This window comes from Brachycentrus maculatus, unplaced genomic scaffold (genome assembly GCF_059751285.1).
Source record: "Brachycentrus maculatus isolate JH-2025_06_01 unplaced genomic scaffold, ASM5975128v1 h1tg001850l, whole genome shotgun sequence".
Lineage (NCBI taxonomy): Eukaryota > Metazoa > Arthropoda > Insecta > Trichoptera > Brachycentridae > Brachycentrus > Brachycentrus maculatus.
This window is the reverse complement of record NW_028282428.1, coordinates 1-11641: the sequence shown is the minus strand read 5'-3', so window position 1 is coordinate 11641 and position 11641 is coordinate 1. Positions and strand designations below refer to the sequence as shown.

At 34.1% G+C, this 11641-nt stretch overlaps 1 protein-coding gene, 1 non-coding gene and 1 pseudogene across 2 annotated transcripts; 2 read left to right on the top strand and 1 right to left on the bottom strand.

Moving 5' to 3' along the window:
• Nucleotides 1-1048: 1048 nt before the first annotated feature.
• Nucleotides 1049-1120, top strand: TRNAR-UCU (transfer RNA arginine (anticodon UCU)). Its single transcript has one exon. It is a non-coding gene; the product is annotated as a tRNA-Arg (tRNA).
• A 153-nt stretch (nt 1121-1273) lies between these two features.
• On the top strand, nt 1274-1452 carry LOC148298576 (large ribosomal subunit protein eL39-like). The gene has a single exon (XM_088276780.1). It carries the CDS (start codon nt 1274-1276, stop codon nt 1430-1432), a length of 159 nt encoding a protein of 52 aa, XP_088132906.1. The 3' UTR covers nt 1433-1452.
• A 4641-nt stretch (nt 1453-6093) lies between these two features.
• LOC148298575 (kinesin-like protein KIF3A pseudogene) lies at nt 6094-7206 on the bottom strand (annotated as a pseudogene).
• Between the last annotated feature and the right edge of the window lie 4435 nt (nt 7207-11641).

The following is an 11641-nucleotide window of genomic DNA, read 5'->3' as shown; positions in this document are numbered from 1 at the left end:
GAAATCAAGTGCAATAGACTCAATGTAATTTTGTTGTTATTTTAGAGGCTGTTCGATTGGAGGTTAATTAGGTTAAAAGGCAATCTCTGCTTAGTGATTTGTTCTCGTATTCGCAAGACCATCGGATATTGACTTCGCCATTTGGAATGACCCAACTGCGTGCATCCAAATAGCTAAACTAATCCAAAAACTATGGAAACCCCTAAAGCTTCAAACACTCTAAAAGCATCCTCTTCACCGATGTGCTCGACGAGAGAGAATAATCAACAGACTTAAAAGTTGTTCTTTTCATCTCGATCGCGTTAATGCTTTGTGAACTCCTGATAATGTTCCATAAACACCACTTCTTCAATATGTTGTGCATCGCATTGATCGTATCGATGTACGTGCTGAGCTACTTCTAGAAGAAGTATGTCCTCGCAATAATCTTGATGTTAGGAATCTCAGGGATCCTTGATATTGCTTGGCTTGCTTTCCATGCTGCAGTATTTATTATTTATTATGCTATTATAGAACTATTGGAACCCGTCTGGTTAATCGCAGCATTCTATGATGCAGGTTGGATTTTTGAGGCTGATTGTCTTTCTGATTTGTGTGTCAGTTGTTGGAAGATTGGTTGTAATTGGGCTACTGTTCAAGTATAAGTCTGCTCCTGAGACTTTGAAAAAGAAGGTTAACATATTTGGGGTTGTTTTCAATATGGATGCTAACCCTGATCCGTTTAATTTGTTCATGAAGATCCTGAAACCTCAGTCGGATAAGCTAAATCCATTTTAAGATCATGAAATAGAGCACTCGCATTGATTGTCTAATTTGATATTTATGTAATATTTGCGATGACTGATGCTACAGTTTATATGGGACAATTTATATGGGCAGTTCAAACGTATAGTTCATATGCACAGTTCATATGCACAGTTCATACAATATATACAATACTTACAGTCGATCTTTTCAGTCGATACTTACAATTGATACAATAAAGTATATATAATGCATACTTTGTATATAATCTAATAAACAAGATTGAATAGCAAAGAACAGCTTAGTCCGTGTGGCTCAATGGTAGAGCATTAGACTTCTAATCTAAGGGTTGTGGGTTCGAGTCCCATCTCGGATGCTTTTTACTAATTCCAATTCCCAATATATACTCAGCATTATCACAAAAATACACATATACACACATATACACACATATACACACATACCCCCATATATTAATATTATTTAATGAGATAATATTGATATATAATATTAACCATCGAATTAGACAATGGGTGCTCACAAGACATTGCTGATGAAGAAGAGATTGGCCAAAGCAGGGAGACAAAATAGACCTCTTCCCAACTGGTTCAGGTACAAAACCGACAATAAAATCCGATACAACGCCAAGAGAAGACATTGGAGAAAAACTAAACTCAAAGTCTATTGATTATCTTCAATATTTAAATTCTTACATTCTTACATACACATCCCCTTATTTGTTAGCATGTGCTCACAGGTTAGCGGATCTGTTGCGGGCTCTCATTTCTGCCATTTATGTTATTTTGTGTCAATTTTTGTGCATTATGATTATTTTTCATGAAAAAGCAGCGGTATGAGATTGAGCATAGTTTAAGGAGAGTTTGAACACTCGAGTTCATGAATATTGTTCTGATATTAATATGAGCTAATGAAGAGAATTATCAGGAACAAAGGGATATAGAATAGGAGGTATTAAGATATAATGAGATTTGTAAATCGTAATAGAAATTGAACTCGCTAAATCCAATAAATGAGTCTATCATATAATGATGCCCCTAAATCAAATGAATCCAATACATCGAATAAATTAATGCAATGCCAACCATATAATCCAACAAGAAAACTCATGAAAGAGTAGTTCTCTGAGACCGTGTACACCTTACAAACCTGACCTCTTAAAATTATAAATCCTAACATTTTCTCCTCAACATATCCTCCTTGCAATTTTCAACATCCACTTTGATCTTTCTACTCGGAGTCTTCATCGCCCGAGTATCTCTATACCTGACCTCTTAATTCACGCAACCTTTCCCAATAAAGACCTCTTAATACGACTCCTAACTATACTAGCCATCACCTTATGCAAATAATAATTATTGAGATTATCTCTTTCTTTGAACGATGCGAGCGGATTTCGAATTGATAACCGGCCTGAATACTAACTCTTTGTTCGTTTCCTGTAATTGCTGGCTATGAGATTGTTTGTTTTTAGTAGAATTAGCAGTGTAGAGTCTTTAATGAAACTATTTTACTTCGCGATTTATCATCATAGCTGAACTACGCTTGTTTATTTCAGGGATAAACTCATTACTGATGGGCTTTATCGTCGGATTTTGTTTAGTTTCGGGTATTTTAGGGGTTGTCGATGATCTTTGATGTGGCTTATTGTTGGTTTTTGGCTGAAGGGTCACTTATTGCATTCTTTTGGTATTTACTTATTTTGCAATTGCTTATTTCTTTGATTTTAATGTTTAGTCATAAACTTTCATCCTCTCGAGAAACTTGCAGTTTTAGTAGTTATTCACTTCAGCCAGAAACAAACTCTAAAACTATAAAGTAAATAAGTACATAAGAATTCAATGCAGGTTAAAATTTGGGCCGATATTTTTACTACAATATTTTGCGTTTTTAGTTTTTATCCTAAATTAGTTTCTAGACTCTTTCGAAGAATATTTCATCATTATTGTGTCCGGGTTTCACATCATTTATCGAAGGTATTGCCTTAACATCTTTCATTTGCTCTTATATTATTTTCTCACGCATTTATTAGATTTTTAGTTATGTTTTTTTGCCAGCTTTCATGAGTCGTTCCTATACTTTCTCTTCGCGTCTTTTAGTTGCTACTTTGGACTGAAGAATATACTATAATGGATACTTTATTTATTGTGATTAGTTGTTCGATTTGATTTTTCAAAATGAATTACTTTTTGTTGGAATGCATTAATCTTCCTAAAAGGCATTACAACTATTGTTTGTTAAGTGAAGTTTTAGTCAATGGCTTTATAGGTTAGTTCGGATTGCAATTGGTAGTCCTATTCGCGATATGTGAATCATTTTATTTATTCTATTTGAGTTGAGTTGATAGAAGTTGGCTATATACATTTGCCCTTTGTTCAGGAGTCGGAATATTTCGCATGTTTAGACTTCTTAACGTCAATATTTAAAATATAAATGCATATGCATAAAACACTGTATCATACATCCTAAATAATATGATAATAATTGTAATACTGTAATAGAGAGCAGTTCCAGTCTTAAGCAATCTCATTTATAAGATAGAAACATCAAAATCAATACTATAAGTACTCTAGATACTACAAATAATATAAATTAATGTATTATTCAATCGATTCATCACAACTGCATCGATTGACGATCAAAACCTAAATTATTGCTCGTAATGATCAGACATCAGCATCTTGTACTCTTTCAGGTTCTTGCTAGGCTAGAGCTCAAACTCAGGGTTTACCTATTTCTAGGAAGCTTCCTACCCAGAGAGTTACTTCTCATTCTCTAGTGTTTACTAGGGTATTAAGGGGTCATACTCAGTTATGCTATGGTTCTATAGATCGGACTTCACGTAGAGGGGGTCCGCGGAGAGATAAAACTCGTTACGGAGGTTTTTGAGTATTTTATAAAAAGAAGTGAATTTTTTTTACATTTTTTGGTGATGACTCCTGCATTGTTCTGCTTCCCTGGTGCCTATGAAATCGGCCATGGATTTAAATATCTTGTCCATTCTTCTTAGTTTCTTCAGGACGAAGTGATTGCTATGTATTTCCAAGAACCAGTGATATCTCTTGTTCTCCTCATGGACCCAGTGCCCCCTATTTTTGGAATTATTGAGATCTTTGCCTTATTGTTTTGATTTACTGGATTTAAGGCCCTTTGGCCGTCCCTTCTTCCGACTCCTATCAACCGCATCATTGTTCTATAAAGGGTCATCGTCATGCCCATTAAAATCAATTCCAATGAAATCATGATTAAAGCGGTCGTCATCCAGCTATTTGATGATATCGCTATGCTCGTCATTTTAGTGATTATCCATGGTTGTAAAGCCCTTAAATTAGATTAAATAAACTAAATCCAAACATTATCAGCTATATTGTACAAACTTCCACAATCTCCCACTTTATGACAACTTTCTACTCTTAAACATCATCATCATCATCATCATCATCATCATCATCATCATCATCATTCTATTTCTCGTCTCAAACCACCCTTCATCTTCTCGTCAATTGCGAACAGTCGAGAATATTTGATTTGGTTTCGACTCTTAAAAATTAGTGAACACAGATTTATCACGAATGGGATCAAACAGAATATCCCCCAGATATAGCTGATAGTCATATAGTGCATGTTTAGCAGAATATAGTAACTATAGCAGATCACTCCCACAATTTCAAATAATATTTCTATGAACATACACATGCTATGTACGCAACGATAGTGCTTATTTTGTGAATGGGAGGCCGAAAACTGTGAATAGGATCATTATCCCGAACATAGCTTCACTTAGGATCAAAAATATGTTTGTGTAAGTAATGGCGTTGGATGTGCCTTCGGGTTGGACATTCGCTTTTGCGATATTCTCGAACTGCATTACCAAATATTGTACCTTAGTGAAGAAGATGAATGAAACGAGCAGAATGTTGAGGAGTAGTGCTGTGAAGTGTAGTTTTAGTAAATTTTTCATTGTTTTTTAAATATGATAATAGTGTATATATATATGGATTTTGGAGTAATAGTGTATTTGTGGATTTTGGCTTAGATTTTGGTACGAATGTTGGCTTAGATTGGAGGCAGATTCCGTCAATTTAGATTAATTTAGATTGATTTAGATTGATTTAGATTAATTTAGATGAGGCATGAAATACCATTAATTATATTATTGGATCAATGATGAATTTTGGGTTTCCCAAGTTCTGCTAAAATGTCCATTTTTAGCTTCCCAATATCAATATTTAATTTCTTCTTCTCTTTCATAGGCTCAAGAGTTTTTCTTTATCTGGATTTTTCTCGTGATTTCTCTCTTTCTGCTTGTAATAGCTGTAGCTTACTGCTTGAATAACTAGAATCAGTCGACAGTTTCTTGAATGAATTTTTCTATCTGATGGTTTTTATGTCATGCAAATTGCTCAAACTTTTATTCTTTTTTTGGTTTCCTTCACTAATTGCGAAACTTTGTTTTGTATTCATTACAGGTTGTAATTTATTTGAATTTATTGTATCGATTTGATTCTTCTTTTCGTTGTAGTTCCTACGAATATTTTCACTGACAAACATATTTACATTTAGCTTTTATTTTTTGATTAAATCTCCCAATGAGTTTGTTGTCAGAGTTTCAGGAAATATAACTGTATTTTCCTTAAAAAGAAATGGCGTAATAACCCACATCTTCCCTTCTTCATCAATTTTCGATTTATTCACAATCTGCTAAATTTGTCGATCAGTGAACACCATATCACAAATCATTTTATACTTACTAAACTACAGTTACTGCTCTCGAACAGTATTCAAAAGATCTTACTTTTAAATTTCAAACTATTTCCTTAGATCTTTGTTTTATGAGCAGCTTTGGATGTATTTATTTTTGAGCTAATTGAATTTTTATCGGAGGAGATCGACTTCTTCATTTAGGGATTTATAGTGGGTTTAGAGATTTAATAGTTCTGATTATCTTCGTTATTTGTCTAAGAGATACTGTTGTTATCTCCATTGTTGTTGTTTTAGTTTGTCTTTGAGAAGGGTTATTTTTTAGATTTATGAGCCTTCCTCTTATTCGAGTTCTTATTTTTTAAGGAGTTATTCGAGCATTTGTAGTTTCTTTGTAAGGATTTGTCTTTATTATTCGACTTCTTCGCGATGCTTCTTTTCTTCTTACTTCTTTTATTAGGTTAATTAGGAATTGATGAACACATGGCTTTTTGTTATTGCTTAATTTGTAACTGTATTTTCATTGTTTTTATGTTAGTTTTGGTTATTGAGATCTGCAGCTTCATTTCCACTTTATATTGTAAGCTGTTTAATGCTATTCACATTTGCATCTGTATTCGCTATTTAATATTATTTGGTGATATGCCCAGAAACCGTCAGTATATTCGGATCAAGCTCAGCCAACAATAACTTCAGTCTCTTAATCTCTTCAGCATACTGTCGAAGAAGAGTATCTTTCGGATCTTCATTAATAATTGGCTTATTTTTAATAAACTTCGTCCGACTAGCATAACGAAGAGTGCTTAATGTCTACTCGAATGACAGCTACGATGGCGAGATTGTTGCAACCATGACAGTCTTGGTATTACCGCCTAAAGAATCTTGGAGTAATCGAGTTAGTTTGGAATCACGATATGGTATATGTTGTGATTTACCATCGACTAGGGAGGATATGACATTGCCTAATGCGCTTAATGATAGGTTAATCCTAGTTGTTTATTTGAAGCCTTATCCTGTCATTTTCAATTTGCTTTGTCTTTAGGAACCCGCTAAATCAACAAGATTAAGTTTGCTAGCTTTGAAGATCTGATTACCACCCTAAGTTTCTTCACTTGACTATATGTACAATGTGAATATGCAATGCGAACGTGAAGAGTTCTTATTCAAGGAAGTCTAACGTATCGCCCGATTCTTCGAACCCAATGCAAACATCTTGTTCATATCGTCAACACTCTTTACAATATGCAGTTTTTGGTCTTTAATGAATGTGCCTTTGTTTGCCCCTTACTTTACTTCTAGTTTGGTTTTTGTTTTCTTTTCGAAGAGATCGTAAACTTCTTCATTGTAGATTTCAATGTAGCTGCATTGTGTTAAATGTTGTTTTTCTTTATCTGCCAGAGTTCGAGTGACAACGTGATTGAAAGTCCGTGGGATGATTCCTTTGTTTTATTCGCCTTTGGCACCTGTCATTGTATGTGTTTTCCCACATCCTGTTTGTCCGTATGCAAAGATAGTGCCGTTGTATCCTTCCAAGACATTTTCCACAAGCAAAAATGCACTTTGTTCATAGACTTAATTCTGTGTGGATTCACTACCAAAAATGTGATCGAATGTAAATACTCTGAGTTGTTCGGCAATTGCTTTAGATTTTGAGATTGTAATTTGATGTTTTTATTGGTTGATTTGGACTATGTTCGTTGAGGGGTCTTCATTTGGATGGAAGGGCCTGCATCGGATCATTACTTTCACGTTTTATGCCATATTTCTTATTTTTGTTATTTTTACTATAATTAATAATATTGATTGCATTTGATAATGTAAAATTTCATTGTTATTGATCATTGTCAGTGTCATTGTCATTTCACATTGGTCGTTTTATGAATATGTGGGGAATCAGCTCAATATATAGATATACACATATATGTATTCGCGTCTATAAGTCGATAATGAGATATCAATAATAATAATATCTACATAATCTTTTATTGCTCATAATACTCGACTATGCTGTAATAACTATAAGTTATAGTTTGTCGTGTTTGTAGAGCGTAGGATATCATAGTCTATATCGCGTACAGTATAGATAAATTCCCTTTTTATTTCATTTGAAAAGATCATGGAATTTTCCCATGCATCTAAATAATCTACCATACTCCTTCTATTAATTAAAATCCAATCCAATTCAATTCAATTAAATTAAATGCAATTAGGGGTTGGGGTTGGGGTTGGGGTTGGGTTGGGGTTGGGGTTGGGGTTGGGGTTGGGGTTGGGACATAATCAATCTGTCTATTTTTTCATTTCAATATCCCCCTCCACATGTGCGCCATGCATATCTTTCTCATCGACTTGCTCATTGTAATCCTTATACTTCTCTAAATTCTACACTCGCTTCCTAAGGTGCGTATAACATAAATAAGAAACCGTAATAACCAATAGAGTCGCCAACATCCCAATCATCACATACAGTTTAAGTGGCCTTTCACTCTAATTAATACCACAGGCGTGGTTAACATCCTCGACCATGAAATTTTTAGCCCATTTCTTAAACTGCCCAAATTAGCATTGCAATTAGTAATCACATATCGGTATCTTCATCTGCACACCATTATACCTAACTTTTATATAGTACTATTATTTTTATGATTTCTGCCAGAGTTCGATTATGATATTTGCAGTAAATGTAGGATAGGTGTAAACACAGGTTTCCTCATTGTTCACTCCATAAATATAATGATTTATAATGCATTATAGGTTTGTCATATTTAATGCAGCGAGAACCATTGCAACAGTTGTATCATGTGCACTGTAGATTATGATCGATGGTGCTGACTAATTTTTGTTTATTTTGTTCTATAAATTGATAACTGTTTGTTTGATGTAGTTTGTGCTTACTGTTCGTCTTTGTTTTTCAGTGGAGAATAATTTTCTGTACATTTCGTAGACATTGATGAATTAGAATGTTTGTTTATGTTCGGGTTATTCGAAAATTGAGAGATATTTGGCATTGATATATTTGAGGCAGATATAGTTATCAACATATCTGTACACTTATTCGAATATTAGAGGTGTTTTGAGTATTGATTGTAGTGCTGAGATTGCGGAGAGGCATTTAGGGTTATTGACAATTTTGTTGTGTTGGGAAGTGGATAGATTCTATTGTCCCCAATACTATTGGTTGGGACAGGAGATCTATGAATATTTTGTGAGGAAATCTCCTTAGTTGTAAGGATTGGCCTGCTAACGATCGATGTGGATTGGAGTAGGATGGAATGCTGGCCCTGACTTGAAAACTTGCCATGCTGAACTCATCTGCTATTTCTCAATAGGCCATGCTGGCAAAGAATGCTGATAATCAGCAGGCTCAAGTTCCAACACAGGCAATTTCTCAAACAGCCCAAACAAATGAGATTGAGCACTTTCGATTGTTCTGTTGACATCTGTGCTCTTCACATAAATCTGTGATTGGTTATAACGATCAATGAAGGACGTTCCTTCGAATAGTAAACTCCAATACTCATTATATATTATTTTGCCTAACTAATAGTGCATGTTTTTGCCCTGAGTAGTTAACTCGCCGGCTGAGTGGTATTTTGTTGCAATATCCGAGTAGTCTGCGGATTGGGAGAAAATGGGATAGCGAGCGCCGTGTCTAAAGGTTTATTGAATCATGAGAAGCTTGTCTGAGAAGACTTTTTGTTGCAATAAGAGGAGTGATAAGAGGAATGTGTATATGGAAAGAGAGGAATTCATGGAGGATTGTTTTATATTTATGTGTTTTTAAATGGAGTATGAGTGTAAATATAATGGGAATATAATGTGAGTATTATAGGAATATAAGTGGTAATAGGAATGATATGTGAGTTTTTATCAGAGCATAATGGGAATATGAGTGACAATGAATAACCTAAATATTTCTAAAACCATAATCTAATAAAGCATATTCCAATCAGATACTAGAAACTAACATAATGATATCAAGGACGTATTGAAACTAATCAAAGAGCTTTAGCTTTGGGCAACAACGGAATCCTTCTTTTTTCTCCTCCTCCTTAATTACTGTTCATTGACTGCAATATCTCTCGAACAGTTGTGACACTCCTCCCCTGCCTCTTCAATTTAAACTCCTTTCTCTTACATATAACATTCTCATTGTTATGTGTGCATCCACTGTTAAAATTGGCATTATTATTGCCATTATTCCCAGAAAGTGGCACAAATATCTTATTATAAGTTTCTTCCTTATTCTCTAACTCCAGTCTATACCATTTGATCTCCTAAGCCATAACTTAACACTCTTTATTCTTCCTCTATACTTTAACTTTAAGCATTTAGATTTAATTAAGATCCTAGATTCGACTAACCCGATTCTCTACAGTTCCTTTAATCTCCTCGATTGCAGATAAGTACAACAATCTCTAGCTTTATCTAGTTTATTCAAGTTTATTGATTGCGTGAAGATGGAGGTTGATTGTTGATAAATTCTCGATATTGATATTGTTTATTTTCATTAGGTATTCTTATTGTAATAGTTTTTGTTATTTTTGATGTTTTTGTGAGAGTTACTAAAGTTTGTTTGTATAATTTTTATGGGTTTGTTCGATTTAGGCTATTTTGTTGTTGATTTCTTATTTATATTTGCAGATTTACTATTGTTGGTTGGCGATCACTGTCGAAAGTTAGTTTGTCTTGCATTTATGAGTGAATATCTAAGTACAGAGCTTATTTTGTAGGACTTTATATTATTAGATTTTTATTGTATGCAAGGATATTTATTTTGTGAGCTGACTCTTTGTGAATGTGAGTTCCGATGAATGTTCGCTTATAAGTCTTTATGAGAAGGCTGTATGGGTAGCTTATAAGTTACTTATCGATTTTTTATGAGAATACTCCAAAAGCTATATTTATTGGTTCTTAGTTGCGAGTAGATTCTCATATTTAGTCTAGTTTTCTTTAATGACATTGGATAAATTTGCATAATTGTCAGCTTTGAGCTATTTTATAGTTGTCTCATAGTGATCAATAAGCCGCTACTTTTCGATGCTAATTTATTTTTAATGTGAAAGAGTCAGTTACTTAATCTGAGTAGCATAGATATTGGTCATGTCATCATACTTTTTGAGCCAGTTATAATTCTATTGCTCACGATGATTCTTCTCTTTGTTGTAGAGTTCTTGATATTTGCGGATTTATTTCTGGAGATGGATTTCATAGAGGGCCTTTTCATTTGATTTGTCTTCGTTTAGTTTTTTTAGTTCGAATTAGTAGTCGGCTTTTTGGATTTGGAGTTGTTTCTGTAGGGATTGGAGGGTGGTTGTGCAGGTTTGGCAGGGGGGTTGGGGTGGGGTTTGATTCATTGGTTGAGCTGAGTTATGAAACTAAATAGTCGTTATTGATATATTAAAGGATTATTAAACGATTATATTATTATAGTGTTACCAGTTTATAGTGTTAAACGATTAAACGATTAAACGATTATATCACTATAATGCAGAATCAGACATTAAATAATTCATAAAGACAAATCCCATTCTTTTATATAAATCAAACAATAATAATAATAAGAACAATCTTTTAGAGATACAGACATACCAACAACAATGAGACTGATAGCCCATAATCTACTAATGTGCAATGTATCGAATTGCAAAGAAAACAACTACCCCCTTAAAATATAAGTATAGAAATCAGTGTTTCAAGAAAGCCCATTTTCAACCTAGAAAGTTCTATCAATAGTCAAGAAACTCGATTGGGAAGCTTTGCATAAAACTGTGACTTCGATGGGAGAATATAATTTCCCATAAAAAGCAGATGAAAGCTTAAAAGATATCGAATTCCAGAAGCAATTGCATAGAATTGTGTTTAATGTACTTTTATCGATATTAAACAGACTCACATTTTGAGTGCGAAACTTATATGCGAAGGGTGTCTCAAGGAGTATCCTATTGTCAATGGAATCCCGAATATGATATTGAACTAGTCGGAAATATGAAGAATACTATTTGTATCGAGTAATTTAATATTGGAATGAGAGGGGTTATATGATATATGTATATGGGTTTGGTCCATATTTGTATGCACATTATCGATACTAAAACTATCAAGGGGTTGGGGTTGGGGTTGGGGTTGGGGTTGGGGTTGGGGTTGGGGTTGGGGTTGGGGTTGGGGTTGGGTTGGGAGA

Bases quoted from the DNA above. Each gene is read 5' to 3' on its own strand.
- LOC148298576 (XM_088276780.1), top strand. From the start codon at position 1,274: ATGGGTGCTCACAAGACATTGCTGATGAAGAAGAGATTGGCCAAAGCA.